This window comes from Numida meleagris, chromosome 3, assembly GCF_002078875.1.
Source record: "Numida meleagris isolate 19003 breed g44 Domestic line chromosome 3, NumMel1.0, whole genome shotgun sequence".
NCBI classification, from domain to species: Eukaryota; Metazoa; Chordata; class Aves; order Galliformes; family Numididae; genus Numida; species Numida meleagris.
The window spans coordinates 13,167,565-13,183,490 of NC_034411.1; the positions used below are offsets into that span (position 1 = coordinate 13,167,565).

The window sequence follows — 15,926 nt, forward strand, 5'->3', positions numbered from 1 at the left end:
AAGAGCTATGATTATCCTCACGTTACCATCCAGTCCCCAGTGCATAAATAAGGGTTAGAAACTGAGATTATCCTTTGCGGAAAGCTTTGACTGGAACACTTTGTTTGTAGCAGGGTTAACTGGTCTCATCTCTCTTCCAGATTTCTTGGTGCCATTACTGAGCTCAGTCTTAACAGTAGCCTGGATCTGTTGCCTGGTAACTGTGTTCTATTGGTGCATTCAAAAGCGCAGAAAGCAGAGCAGCCATACTCACACAGCATCTGATGACAACACCACCAACAACGTAAGGGAGCAGCTGAATCAGATAAAAAACCCCATAGAGAAACACGGAGCAAATACCGTTCCAATTAAAGACTATGAAAACAAAAACTCTAAAATCGCCAAAATAAGGACGCACAATTCAGAAGTGGAGGAAGATGACATGGACAAACACCAGCAAAAGGCCCGGTTTGCCAAGCAGCCAGCATACACTTTGGTAGACAGAGATGAAAAGCCACCCAACAGCACACCTACAAAACACCCAAACTGGACAAATAAACAGGACAACAGAGACTTGGAAAGTGCACAAAGCTTCAATAGAATGGAGTACATTGTATAGCAGACAGTTGGGTGCTGCCATGCAGGGCCTTTAAATATCATTATAAAGGCACTCAAGAGCTTGTAGTTCTTAAACTGTTGTGTAATATTTGAGTCTAAGGCTATTATTTACTTAGAGTCCCTGTGTTAATTTAAGTTTTGACAAGCTGGCTTACACTGGCAATGATAGTTGCTGTGGTTGGCTGGAATACCAAGTGCTGCATTTCACATCTATGCAAAACTAGTCAAAAGTGCCCTAATGTAAATTCAGCTGTAGCTGATACATCATGGAAACGTTTCATAAGGTATTACATAGCCTTATTACTCTTCCTTAGTGTTAATTTTTTTTTCTGCCAGATGTCCCAATTTATACAGTTTCTTTAGAATAATACATTTTATTTATATTTATTGAATCTGAGTTTTTTGTATATTGGTTTTATGGTGACGTACAACTAGTTCTGTATTTGAAAGTGCCTTTGCAGCTCGGAACCACAGCAACTATCAAAAATAAGTTTATTATTTATTTTTTTATTGTATTTTTGTTGGGGGAGGGTGGGGGGAACTTGTCAGCAGTTGCTGGTAAATGAAGAATTTAAAGAGGAAAATGTGTCAAAAAATAGAAGTTTGTATAGATATGTAAATAATTCTTTTTTATTAATCACTGTGTATATTTGATTTATTAACTTAATAATCAAGAGCCTTAAAATATCATTCCTTTTTATTTATACGTATGTGTTTAGAGTTGAAGGTTTTTGATAGCATTGTAAGCTTGTGGCTTCTTCATTTTGAATTTATTTTCTTGTTACATGTTGCCTATATGCCAAAACTAAGGTGTTCTAAAATAGTTTATTTTTAATAGGACGGGCTTTCATGCCTTGATGCTGGTTTTTGTACAATGTCAAATGTTTGAAACACCTTCCATAGTATCACTTTAAGACTATTTGTAAGTACTGACTGAGGCAGTTTAGATAATTAGACTAGAAAATTTTTTTTGCTGCTTTAGACTTGAAACCGAGTGACAGGCAGATAATCTGCTAAGAAGCAGTTTAAGGGAACAAAACTGAGCTATTACTTTATGTAGATGAAATGTGAGTGGTTGCATGTAATTAAAATATCAAATTAGCGTGTGAAGTTGGAAACACAGCAATCTTATTTTGTAAATTCTGATTATTTTTTTTCTCACCATGAATATGTAATACTGAACCACTTGTAGATTTGAATTTTTTTGTAATCTACTGCATTTAGGGAGTATTCTAATAAGCTAGTTGTTGAATACTTGAACAGTAGAATGTCCAGTAAGATCACTGTGTAGGTTTGCCATAGATTACACTGCCCGCCTTAACAAGTGAGGAAATCAAAGTGCTATTACAATGTTTAAGATCAAAAGGCTTATAAACATACTAATCTCGGTGGTTAACCATTGAGATCATGAAGATACCTTGTATTGTGATATTAGTGTTATATGAAAATGCATCTTTGATGTGTTGTTCCTGGCAATAAATCTTGAAAAGTAATATTTATTAAATTTTTTGTATGAAAACATAAAACAGCGTGGAGATTATTGAGCATAGAAGCACTCCCGCCTGGCTAGTTGTGCTAGAACAGTGGCAGGTGATGGCTTATGTTTTTAACACCTGACACTGATTTTTGGTGAAGTCCAGCTTTTTGTTAGATGATCACATGTTTCTGTCTGGCTTTTATTCAAATTGAAGGGGTTCAAAAGCAACCTGTCCCTTGTTCTTGATGTCTTTTGGTTAATGTACCTCTGTGTCCTTTTGAAAAGAGAATGACGATGTCACTGGAATTGTGCAACTACTTTGCATGGGCCGATGAACTACCACCAGATATTAACCAAATGGAAGTAGCTAGGCAAGATACAAACTGCTGACCTGGATAGGAAAGGAGCCATAGATTATACTGATGCCTAATGGTCAAAAAATGCTTTGTAAAGCATAAAATAAACTCTTAAAATATTCTGAAACAGTTTAACGTTGAACTAATACAGCCCCTCCTGGCTTTGAGGGGCTGGGTGTGGAAGTACTGGTCAGCTGAAAGCCTGCTCTTTATTTTAGCACATTTCCCCATGTAGCTGTAACTTCACTTCGCTAAAGCTGAAGGAAACATTAAGTAACAAACTCAGCTGAAAAATAATATGAAAGAGGTTTAGATTCCTTCTTGTACTTCATCTTAAACCACTCCATGCAAGAGGTTGAGAAATAATAGGCTTTTTCTTCTGTATTTGTTTGTAATAAATGCAGACAGCTTATATAAAGATTGTTGTAAGATAAACACTTGAAAATAATTTGAGCACAAGACATGCTGTTTTGTACTGTCTTTATCACAATTTAAAAAAAAAAAAGGTGAAATCTTTCTTCAGTGGTACTTTCTTTTCAAGCACATTTTAAAATGGGATTTCTAACTTGTTGCTACACAATACCTTGAAAGGGTTACTGCTCTTACCGTTCACAGTTGCAGGCCACGTAGCCAAAGTACCAGAGAATCATCAGTTTACTGCTTGCTGAAGGAGAAATCAACAAGATTACCTTCATCTGTCCACCGTGATAATACCTAATCAAACAAAGCTCATGTTTGGTTTTGTTTTTTCTTTTAAACCTTCATTACTAAGTTTCTACAATCTGCAATAACGCAAAGAGGTTACATCTAAAAGAAGCCACTGAATGGAATCTTCCACCTGGCTTAAAGGCACAGAGTGAGGCTACCAACTGAATAGTTTTCTGTACTATAATGCTGAATTAACAATCTTCCTCTAGTCTACTCTTCACAGAGGTCTCAACTTCAACAACACAAAACCAGCTACTGCTTCTAAATAACCTAAACATTTACACTTGAATTTGAAGGAATAAACCTGAGACTGCCTTCCATTAGGCAAAATTAAAAAAAAAAACAGAACACCTGCTACTCATGGGAACGTGTTTGTGACATGCTACTTCAAAGCCTCCTGAGGCAAATTCTAATTAGACTTAATCATCTAATAGAGTGCCAATGCTATTTAGATCTCCAAAGACTCAGCATAGAGCAAAACCTGTGTTCCTCACACATCAAAACTTTGAGCACAGCATTCATTTATTTTTATATTTTTTTTTCCAGGGCAACAAAGCACCGTGTTGACCATGCCAAGGTTTTGTTACTGCATTGTTTTCCTGTACAACCCATCATAACCTGATAGTCTTACAAAATCAGAGTGGGAAAAGAAGTTACATTATATCCTTATACCTCAGTGGTAGCTTCAGACTTTACACTGGAGAATTTACAACAAAAACAGTCTTCCAATGCCCAGAACTACCCCCAATAGAGGGTTGAATACAGAGTGTTTTCTACGGGGATGAAAATAAACAGAAACACGGACACTTAAGGCTTTTCCATTAGAACATCAAGGCACGTTAACATTTATGGAAACTGTACTTTGTCTAAACATGGTTTACTACTCTGGGAAGATGCATTCTCTTTAGTCATGAGAAGCTTCCTGCTGCTAGTGTGTTTTGTTCTTTGGATTCCTATTTATCTAAGAATGAAAAATATTTGCATCCTCAGCTGCCGTTTAAACATATGAACTTATTTTTAAGGTTACTCCTCAGCCCTGCTATACCTATGGTTAATCAAGCCCATCAAATCTGGGTTTGGTTCAGCGTGAACACAGCCACATCAAAGTCACTGCACCTCCGCACGGAAAGGGCCCACCTTACATGGAGGTGACTAGCAAAAAGCTGCTGACCATGCATGTTCCATCAGCCTGACAATAAATTCACGTCACTGGGTGAAAGATAGCCTTGGGAACAGTTATTTCTGTGTTGTTAATACAAGCAAATGACAGCCAGACAGCTCTTGTATATTTGAAGCCCAGCATCTAAGTAACATAAACCAGCTCAGGGCATAAATATGAGACTAGCAATCCTCAAGCTATTTTCACAGATGAAAATATTCTTCTCTTTACAGTAGCAATACTTGTTCTTGCACCAATGGGCACCTCTCCATGACAAGAGTTAATGTTATTAATCAGCTTTCTGGCAAGCTAGAAAATGTACACGGTTACTTTCTCTTTTGCTCCTTGAAGACTGCCTGATGCAGCTTGTCACTTGCTATCCCCTGTGTGCCTGCTCCAGCCTTTACCCTCGACCTAACCTTGCCTCCTCATCTATTCAGAAGCCTTGGACCGCAGCCCTTGGGCTTTGCAGAGTTCCCCCAGAACAAGTTACAAGGCAAAGGCAATTTTTATATTCGTGTCTGCAAAGAAGATGAGAAGTTCTGACAAGGGAAGTACCAAATTCAGCCTTTTCCTCCCCAGAAGATGGAAGTGATTGCATAAGCTCCTCCTCCCTTTCTAAAAGAAGCAAGATACTAACAGATGCTTCATATTCAAGAATTTTTCAGCTTCTCCTTTTGCGGTATTGACACCAGTGGTCATCATGATTACTGTTTACCAGTGCCTACAGTTTGTTTTTAAAGGCTAGCTTTTATTCCCAAACCATGGGGAAAACAAAACCAAACAGTAAAATAGCTGTGCTTAATGTGATTAATTCCAACATTTGGACATAGAGGAGAAAAGAGTTGAAGGCAGTTAGTAGTCTGTTGGCCACCGGATGGTTTGCAGAGGGCTTACCAAGCGCTGGGGCAGCCGTGGAGTGCTGCGGTATCAGACAGGCATCAGACCAGAGTTCCAGCCCACAGCTTCCAGCAAGCTCCTTCTCTGTGATGTGCAAATTGTTCCAACCAGTTTCTCTACAGGGTGGAGGAATAAACTTCTATTCTTTTCATTCTAGTGTTGTGAGATCATATTAATATTAAAAAGGGGCATGCACATCTCTCAAATTATAGCTCTAGACCCTTTTCTTTAAATATTTGATGCATAATCAAAAAGACAATTGTTCTGGCAGAAAATAAAACATTTCCGGAGCTAGATTACCAATTCCTGCTGCTGAGGTAGTAACTGAAGGGGTTGTCTCAGCTCTACTGAAGGATGCATCTTTGACAAAATAGGAGCAAATTAGTGAACTTCTCATTGACAGAAAGCGCACTGCCACCACTCACAGCAATGAACTCCCAACTCTGGAATAATTCAAACATATGTAAAGGAGGTAGGATGTTGGAGGCTAATTTCCTGGACAATTTCCAGGTTGTAGCTAAAATGCCCTGGGGCACTACATCATTTTTGCAACTATTATACAAATTCTTAGCATAAGGCAATCTAAAAATGTCACCTTCTTGCCATTGTGGAAGGGACAAGGTCACATGCTACCAGGTTCCATAGAAGTTATATGGAATAAAAAAGTGAGCAAGAAGGGAGAACTGTGTTAAGAAATAGTTCAACAAGTTGATGAAAGACTTTGCAGTATGAGCTCCTTAACCAACATGCATTACCGTGAAGAAACTGCTTGCTCTCATCCATCAAAATAACCAAGTTCACATTCCTCTCAGGTTCAGCTGCAGAATACTTTGATATCCCCTTGATGAAAGGCTCCATGTGCTGCTGTTTCCCCATCCCCTAGTCTTTCCTTCACATAGTTTTCTGGATACTAATTAGAGAAGAAAAAAGCAGAATGCAAAGAAGTGAGGAGTGCCTTGTATTAAACATAATTTCTGAGGCCAACCCACATTTTCCACTGCTGCTCAAAGATTCTTGATACTATTAATTGTGTTTGCTTAAGCTTGCATTGGAGTGTTTCAATACAGCAGGAGATGTTTTATTAGGTACTGATACAGACAAAAGATGATTACTGTTAGCATGAACTTGGATATTCTAGTTACATTTTACATCGTTCTTATTTCAACTGCTTTTCAATGCAAACAAAAAGTAATTTCCTCTGTATCTTTCATTAAAAAAAGATCGATTTTCCCTTCAAAAGCCAATGACATGATGATATGAAAATGTCAGCTGAAACCCAAAGAACGTGACCCACATGCAGAGCTGTGAGGGGGAAGGAAGTTTACACTGATAAAATAAATGTCTCAGCAAGCTTATCTAACACATCATTCAGACAAAATATTTTGTAGCAATGAAAAGTTTTGTTCTTAAAATTTTACTTTTTTGTTAGAAACAAGTGTTCTTGATATTCTTCAAGTCAGGTGTTACATTGAAATGCAACTATGCAGTGGTAATAACATGCTAGTATATGCAGACCCTGGTATGCAGAACTACAATTTGACAAATAACACCAGAACTAGCACACTGCCTATTACCCAACTAGAACTGTTGCACTAGCTAAAAACTTTCCTATAGATCAGTGCTGGGAGACAAGGGAAATTTTACATTGGCTGCTTCATTTTAATAAATAAATATGTAAAAGGCTGGCCTAGCCTTTGATGTGTGTTTAAATACACAAGTTCACTAAACAAATATTTTAACTGCTTCTTTGTAACACATACTAGAAATGATAGTCTGCACACACATTCGTTTGGCTGGGAAAGGATTGTTTCAATATCAGCAAAAGAGCACAAACCAAATTAACTAGACCACGGGCTTTAGCCAGTCAGCTCCTCAGACCTACATATATTTCAGAGAAGTTCAAAGAAGCACTGAAGATGAAAAAACAAACATAAAAAACAAACCCAGAAGAAAAAAAAATGAAGACATTGTTTCTGTGTTTCAACTGAAGTTTCAGAACAGAAAAGAGCCTTAAATATTTAATACCTTTAATAAAAAGGTATGCTAACGCTGCTCTGTAGCAAATCTGTAATAGCAAGCCTGGGCCAAGACATGAAAGCTGCTAATTTTCCATTACTTGGGCTCACTTTCCAGCATGAGTTTTGTTTTTTTTTTTCCTCCTGATCCTAACCATGACTTGGAAATCAGGTTAGCATTTCTAGAGCATGCCAGACCACACACCTCTGTCGGTGATCTGGACACAGGTGGATTGTAGATAAAGAAAAACCCCAAGACTGAAGAGAAAAACCTTGGGGTTAAAGCAGAGAGATAACAGAGGCATATGCTAACAACACTGTTCAGGTATCACATCAAATCTCCACAGCATTTACAAAGGGGAAACTTTTATAGTAGTCCTGCTACACAGAGGAAAAGAGAGAACAATTTTGAGCAGTAGCACCATCTAAAATCCAGAAATTACATCAAAACATTTTCCCTAAAACCTCCTGCATTTCTGAAAGGATCCAAGAGATATCTTTTCAAATCAACCTCTAAATACACATCTAGAAAGCAATAGGTCTCACAAACGAGCCTAGGAAGCTAACAAGCCAGCAATTACAGTTGACTGTAATTGTTCTGAGCCTGTACGCTCACTTTTAAACAGTCTAGCCCTACCTTTCTGATTTTTACAAGATCACTATTTTAAACAGAAGATGTAGTCATGCTATCAGTAAGACAATGGGAACCAGCACTCTATGTAACATAACAAAATATCCTAAAAGCAAAATCAAGAAAAGGCAATAATTTTGCCTGCCCAGGCCCCCTACAAATGCACAATGACAGTCATTTGTAAGGGTGCATGCAGACATGTTACTCAGTTACAAGTAAAACTAATTTGTAATTCTAAGGCCAAGCTAGTAAGAATAGTAATATTCAATGATACAAGATATACGGTTGTGGAGCGCTGGATTCTAATATTTGAATTAAGTTCTTCTGGAGAAGAGAAGAGCAGGAGGAGGGGAAGCTTCTGAATCCAAAGCTATTAGAAGTAGTAGTTTGGGGCATACTTGCTCAAGTCTGCCCACAGTTTTCACAGAAACAGTGTGTCTGCCACTTTGGAAAAGCCATCATAATGCCTCTTTGCTAAGCAGAATGAAACAAAAACAAACAAAAAACCTGCAGTAAATTTGCAAACTCAACATGTGTCTGTTCTCACATAATAAGCACCCAAACATCTCCTATAGTTACCTGTTACAACCAAGAACATAATGGAAAATCCAAAAGCATCCAGATAAATAGCATGGTAGAAGTAATGGGAATGTAAAACTGCAAACTGGAATATATGCTTGTACCATTTGATATCAGATTATTCACTGTAAGGATCTAAATAAACCATCTAGAAAATGACTGAGACTTTAATATAAATAATCAAATGATGGTTTTACTTACTTATATTTTTCTGCAACTTAACTAGATGTCTCTACATCCCTTATGTCTCTTTTAAATCCTTACTAGCAGTGTCTCAAGCCCATACAGAAGATAGCAGTAAACATACCTCAGGCTATTCTTCCGAACCCAGGTTCATTTGCAGCCTTCCTTTTGCTTGTTACTAGGAAAGACCTTTCTGCAGAGCCTGAAGATTGGTTAGCATTAGCAACCTTACTGCAAAACACTGTGAGTAACACGTAAACAGGCTGAAAGAAAAAAAGAGAACATCTATTCTAGCAGGCATGCAGAATCTTTTTCGTTTACAGCAAAAGCAGAAGATTTTTATAGCAGCAAATATGCTGTTCAACTGTCAGTGCTTTGCTGACAGCTGCTGAGTTATTAACTCTAACCTGTACCACATACCAACTCTAGTGCTATGGATGTGGATCTCCCTATGAATCTAAATGACAATTCACAACATAAGTGTATGTCAGTAAGAATTTTGCAAAATTTGCTTCACATAAAATGTCTGTGTTCACATTGATTTTGAGAGAATGATCAAAAGGAAATTGTGTGCCATTTTATTTTAACCACTTAAAAATATAAACATGAAATAAGAAGTTACATTTCCATAGCACATTAGCATACAAGTTACAAAAACAGTATTAAAAAGCATAACAGTTAAAAATTACCTCTATCTTAAAAAATTCAGATTGCTAACACCTGAAAAGCACCGTGTGGTGTCCTCACACACAAACAAGGGCTGATTTTGAAACCTGAGGGCATGTTTGTGTTACGTTTTTCCAGATGATGAATGCATGATTACTAGCAGCTCAGTTTAGAAATACGCATTCACGTCAAAACTGCCCAAGCACAAGAAAGGAAAAGCCAACTGAAAACGTGGCCCTTAAATTACCAGCAATATTAAAATCCAGTTAAAGATTTATGTGAAATAACCTCAATTTGCCTTACTCTGTAAATACCATATGAATAAACCACAAACTTCCTAACACAGAAAAAGGATTAATTTTTACTAAAATAAACTGTGTTTAACTGTAGCTGTTAACAGATTACAAAAGCGATTTGATCTTGTGCTGTCATCAGCTGTCAGGACTTTTTAATAGTACCAAAACGAGCACTGATCTGAAATTCTGCTTAGCAAATATTATGTTATAGGAGATTTCTCTTTCTATAAATTTTACATTTGGTTTGTACAAAAATTATGCATCTAATATCAAAAGATATAATTATCTTCATTACCGTTCCAAATAGCTAAGATACTTCATGAACTAATTTTTATATAAAATTTAATCTAACTTTGACTTTTTAAAAAAATATTTTTGAATTTTTTTAATTGCTTCCTACTTTTTATACATGTTTTCCAAACACAAATCTGGATGTCCGCCCACACTATCAAGGTGATATTTCAGTCTTTATGGCTTCTTAAGCCTTCGTAGTTTTAACTTCCTGAGACCATCTTCACCGTCTTTTTTCCTTTTTTGGATCAGCTTCTCTGAAGACACAGCCTGCATTTCTAAACAGGATGATGAAGGCACCACACGTAATTCTTCAGTGGTTGATCCTGGCTCATTTTGGTTTGTCCTCATAGAAAGAGGCAGGGAGAGGTTTTTTTCAAAAGTAAGTAACTCTTCACCAGATACAGTTTTTGTTAAGTCTTGTTTAGAAAACAACCTGGAATTAAGAGGGATCTTCTCCTCCATGAACAGACCTAAATGATCGTCACTGCACTTACTCCTTTCTGTGCTGTTAGGAATTAAAGGAGCCTCTTCAGAGGATATTTCTTTGCGATGGTCTAACTTTTCTTCTGAACTACAACTCTTTTGTCGAGCCTGAGCTTCGGTCACTTTTTGATTTTGTTTAGGGCCTAGCAGTGCTGACTCATAGCTACAAGGAGAATTCTTGCTTAGAAGTCTTGATTTCAACCGCTCCGCAGAGTGAGGTTTTTGCTGGCTGCTAGCATCTTCTGGCTGTCTCTGATTAACATTATTTTCCAGCTCTAAAACAGGAAGCTCCAAGTTACTCTCGGCTGTACTTATGCTGTCCTTTAGTTGTCCTGTACTCCTCCATTTCACTTCTGATTGAGGACTGGGAAGAGTTTGACAGTCATTCTTTCTGTTCTCTGACTGTGAGTCCACTGAGCCAAGATCCACTTTCTTGAAGTCCTTGCTGGTTTGAGGTTTGCTCATGTTATTTTTCCCTTTTTTTGTCCTTTTCACACTGCAATAAAAAAGAATATTGTTTTTTAATAAAAAGGAATGTTTGCTGTCTCAATCTGCCCTTCTTACAAACTCTGAAAGACCACCGGGGCAACTCTCTTTTTGAATGTGGAAAAAAATCCCCGTATATCATCTTGACAAGCAGTAATGTTTGTCTAGTGTGGATAATATCAAGCATTATCCATCTGATTTTCCACTGCACTAGGGGAATCCTACTTATTAATGACTAAGCCATGAAGGAGTTCAAATTCTATTCCAAGAGGCAGAACTGGATTCATTACAAGTGTTAAAGGTCAACACAACATAAGTATATTGAATTCCTTCCCAAACCGGCTAGATAAAATAGTATTTCATAAGTGCCTAAATGATTTCAAACCGTTCCCAGATATCCGTGCGCATAATGTACATCTGAAGAATAGAGGGGGGCAGGCTGGAGAAGCAGCGTGTGCGCCTCTGCTACTTTCTAATCTCTAGTTTAGAAACATTCCTCTGGATTTTTTCCCAGGACATTTCAAAGCACTACTTTAAAGCTAACCACCACTCATCTAATATCGAGCCTGCTCATCTGGGAAGGACTTAGGTAATGCACGCAGATGATATTCCGAAAGGAATTATACAGGAAAAGGGAATCAATCACAAGGGACATGATGGAGCATCAGTTCTTAAACACTCCTCAGCAGTGCGCATTACCTACAAATCTAAACTTCACATAGACTGTGAGATGAAATTTATGCACAAGCACTGAAGCTGCCTACTTAAAGTTTTCAGTCTAAAGATATTGCTATAGAACCTCCCCTACTGAGACTGCCTTCCGCTGGTCTGCTGGCACCAAGCAGTTCCCAGGTTGATATTTAACTCTTTGGAAAAGTGGCTCCTACAAAACAGGTCGAACTGGCATTCCTCCAAATCTAATCTCCCTTCTATAGACAACAAACAAGACAACATGGGTTAAAATCAAAGTTGCCAGAGTTCACAGCAAATCCCCAAGTCCACAGTTGATATACTAAATATGGGGAACTTCTGGCAGGTGGTGCAAATAAAAAATAGCACGCTGGTATAGCAGAGGTCTGGCAACATGCACAGCTGACCAACAAAAGCCCTCATCCACTCGAGGCTAGAACTGTGCAGGGCATTCTTCAGCTGTGGCAAAAGATCCAGACTAACACGCAACCACTGCAGATTCTCAAAACAAATGAAATATATACTTGGAAGTGTTCCTCACAAGATTCAAACAGCACTTCTTTATTTTGGCTCAGACCTTCTTTCAAGAAAAAAAAAACACCCTGTTTTGGTTCTGCCTCGTGCTACGGGAGATATCTACGTGGGTTATAATATCTTTTATTTTCTATGTCATACAAAATAAGAAAGATCATTTTATGTGCTTTATTCACAGCAGAGTAGCAGCCTTAATAATGTTGAATAATCTTTCACAGAGAAGTTCATGTTATTTGACATTACATAGGTTAGATTCTATTAACACAAATTCCATCAGATTATAAATATAACAGCTTAGAAACAAAGAGACATACATTTCCTTCAAGATGTCTTGCTTTATCTGCTCATTCAGACTAAGCTTAAGCCTTCTGTTCTCAGCAGATTCAGCAAAATATTCAGATGTCCCACTGGAAACTTCTTTCTGTTCGAAAAGAAAACACAGGCTTAAAACGCGACACATCAAGATACGATTATTCAACATTAAGCTCCATTTCTAATACTAACACTTACAGATGTTCTTTATTATTTTGATCTGAGCAGTCTAAAAGAAACAGCTAAGAACAGAATTATTTTTGATCTTTTACTACTCGGGAGTCGAGTCAGTTCACTCCCTCTTCAGACTCCCAATGAACATATTTCATATGCTAAAATATACCGCAAACAAACAAGACTGCAACGTAAAGGATGGAGCTTTCCAAACCGTCTGAGGAAACTGCTGGCAAATATTTGACATCTTTGTGGCTCAAACTGTGACAAATGCCAGGAATCTCTCTTGCAGACAGGAGCGTGTTTGTCAGTTTTTTTTCTGAAGAGACTGACTGGCGCAGTGGTCTATACACTTATTCTCAGAAGAATTCTCATAATTTTCCATACTTACAAAAAAATATACAGAGTATTACTTGCTCATTTAAGAAGGTAAGGGTTAAAACTTTTAATACTAACACTCAAACACTCACAGCTTGTGGTGGTTGGCTACTACAGGACAACAGGGGAATTCTTTTTGGTCTCAGCTAACAGCAGTACCATAGTTTTATATAATATGAGATTGAGGCAACAGAGAGGGAAGGAAAATGCTCTTTTTCTTCAAGCTGTGAGCATTTCCTTTCACAATGAAAGAATCTCAATGAGGGAAGGGCCATTGCTGACTTCACTATTAACCACCACATACTTCAAAAAAATGTTATCTCTGAGGCTAGAGAGAGGAAAAAATAACAAACATTGCAAAGTCAAGAAGAGAAGAGGCTTTGTGTGTCTCCTTTCCTCTGATACCTTTTTTTCTTCATTAGACCAAATGATGAAACTTCTGATTGGCAGTCATCAAATGCAGGGAGTACTTCTTGATGCCATTTCTTGATCTGCACTCTAAACCCAGCACACTAAAGCCAGGCAGGTATGAAAGAATGGGAGCATGGAGGGCTGAGCATGTACATGACTGTTGCCAGGAACATCACTCAGGAACCTGTCACTGCGATGGGATTAAGCCCTGCCCATTTCAGTCTTTATAGAAGAGGGGATAAATCCCACCTCTTTTTCCAGAAGAACAAAGCAGTGAAATCAATTTTCTGCTTTGTAAGCAGAAAGAGGGTAGTCAGGTCAGGTAAAGAAAATGGGCCCTTTTGACAATTCAAAATAATACAGCTGTTTTGAGCCTTCATTTCAGAAGGAAACTGTGCAAATGTTTTTGTGTGCATTAACAGATGCATGAAGTTCTGTGCACTAACGCTGCAATACGTATGTTTACAGTAAGCACAAGATACATTGGACATGCGTGCAAGGCAATTTCAATCTCAAAAATCAAGCCTGACTAGTTTATAATCTGAAGGATGAATTGCTGCTTCTATTCCTGCTAGAGACACAGACTCTCCTAATTTAACTTCGTATGATTTCATATTTTGTGAGCTATTAAAGAAAGAAATATTATGAAGATGCTAAAAGATCTTTGCTACTTTTAAGAGAATGCACAGACTCTAAATGTAAAGTCTGTAGAAACTATTTTGATTTCCAGTAACATCTGCACGACTCAGACTGACGGATCTTGCACAACAACGCTGTATCAGAGCAGCCGGAGAGCACTCTTACTTAGCCAGAGAAGTACAAACAGAAGCATCTGAACTTCCCTCGCTGTGAGTTATGGCAGTTGGAAAGGCTAATTACATTACATCTGCTTCAGTCCTCAGCTGAGAACAGCAATGAGGCAGACTACGATATGATCACCAGACCATTAAGATGATTTTTCTAGATATGGTGAACAATGGGTGGAAAGTAGCACTTTGTACAAAAACCTGTGCGTCAGTGCAGACAGGGGAGGATTATGGACAGTTGCTGTCCACACATACTTACTACTGCAGGTAAGCAATAAACCTCAGTTCTAACTTGTATCCCATTATGAGCAGTGAACGATTGCTGTCTGGAATGTGCAGTCTAGGGTGTGAAGAGCAGACCCCAGAGAGAGGCAGAGATAACAAAGCCATTCTGCTGTGAGTTGAGTCAGACTGGAAGTGAATGGTTCAGAATGGAAGGGCAAACACGTTCACTATGCCATCATCAACCTTTCATTTTGTTTTCCAGTAACTTATCGCACAACATAGTGACAGAAAAGGGTTAAGGTATTAAAAAAAATAAAAAATCAAAATGATTTATATGTGAAACACTTCTGAACATGCCCTCTAAGTACAGTAGATTTTCCCCTTGGAACCACACCCTGTAAGTGCTGTATTTTGAGAGCTGAACAATTAACATGAGGCATATGAGTCAGTCTTTGAAAAACTCTGTGGGAACCAAAGAGCCTTTTGCTATTAGGAGTGATGTAAACTCCCTAAGGCTGGAATAAGTCCACAATAGAAGGCAAAGAGTCGCAAATAACAACAATGGGCACTCCATATACTACTAAGGCGCTCAGCCATTACTGGTGATACTTTCTTTATTTTCTTTATTAGACTTAATAATTTTAGTTAATTAAGAAAAATAAAAAACCCTGTCTGTTTTGGGAATACTATTTATTTCCTATGGGAACTTCAGAACTTGTTAAAGAAAGAAAAAAAAACTAATCTGTTCTCATCCTGTCTAGTAATCCCAAATTCCTTTTAGGCAGTGAAATAATTAAAGAAAAATATTCCAGGCATAAAAAGGAGGACAGCAGAAGCAGACATCATATAAACAATGACACCATGACAGAGAAAAACGTCAAAGCACCGCCAGACTTGTGACTTGACTCTGAAAGAGCTGCAGGGAGTGGGGTTGCTGCTAACAAATTAAAACCACATTTCTTGGCAAATTGTTAAAGACAGACATATTTACATTTGTATAGAGACTGGGTGGGCACAAAAGATTAAAATGCTTCTTTAGCCCTTGAACTGCCAAGATCTATTAGAAATCTGTGCTCTTAAAATCCTAGAATAAGCTCACTCCTTTTTGCCAATAAAACTCAGCAAAGGGCGTGCAGAAATGAAGCTTACAAAGACTTACTACCCTACCTGCTCAAAATACTGACCTCACAAAACCAGCTCTGAAGATCCTTAACATTTGTCCAGAGTGACGTCTGGGAAAAAAAAAAAAACTTCACTCTCACCTACACATAAATATGTCTGTTAGGCACACAATATACTTGCTTTAAGGATTCTCAAATTGAAAATCCATTCTTCTACTATCTATGCTTGAACTCAAAAATAAACCTTCAAAAAGATTCAAAAGAAGGGTGGCTGCCATCTGCAGCTCTCTCCAAGACAGCTCAGTTCAGCAAAGCAGCATTAAATACTTGCAAAAGAACTATTTATGGATTTGCACTTATCAAGAATCCTTACAACTCACTATCCAGAAGAAGACTGAAAGGTCGGGCCTTTTCCACAAATAAGCCTGACAATATCGCTCACATT

At 37.9% G+C, this 15,926-nt stretch overlaps 2 protein-coding genes across 13 annotated transcripts in view; one reads left to right on the top strand and one right to left on the bottom strand.

The window, feature by feature from the left end:
- JAG1 (jagged 1) overlaps positions 1–2,123 on the top strand; it is a 35,312-nt gene extending 33,189 nt beyond the window's left edge. Inside the window, exon 26 of the mRNA XM_021390096.1 lies at positions 141–2,123. Within this exon, the coding sequence (XP_021245771.1) occupies positions 141–598 (458 nt within the window). The 3' untranslated portion in view covers positions 599–2,123. The remainder of the gene's footprint in view (positions 1–140) is intronic.
- SLX4IP (SLX4 interacting protein) overlaps positions 1–15,926 on the bottom strand; it is a 100,037-nt gene that overhangs the window by 14,722 nt on the left and 69,389 nt on the right. For 8 of the 12 annotated variants that reach the window (XM_021390113.1, XM_021390111.1, XM_021390112.1 and 5 more), the window contains 7 exons: positions 15,545–15,592; positions 12,369–12,475; positions 9,968–10,840; positions 8,730–8,868; positions 5,953–6,107; positions 5,195–5,313; positions 3,037–3,144 (listed from right to left, as the gene is read on the bottom strand). In XM_021390113.1, coding sequence (XP_021245788.1) covers positions 10,036–10,840; positions 12,369–12,475; positions 15,545–15,592 — 960 coding nt within the window. In that variant the 3' untranslated portion in view covers positions 3,037–3,144; positions 5,195–5,313; positions 5,953–6,107; positions 8,730–8,868; positions 9,968–10,035. Of the gene's footprint in view, positions 1–3,036; positions 3,145–5,194; positions 5,314–5,952; positions 6,108–8,595; positions 8,869–9,160; positions 10,841–12,368; positions 12,476–15,544; positions 15,593–15,926 lie in introns of those variants that run through there. The other 4 variants (XM_021390104.1, XM_021390110.1, XM_021390107.1 and 1 more) reach the window with 4 other exon arrangements.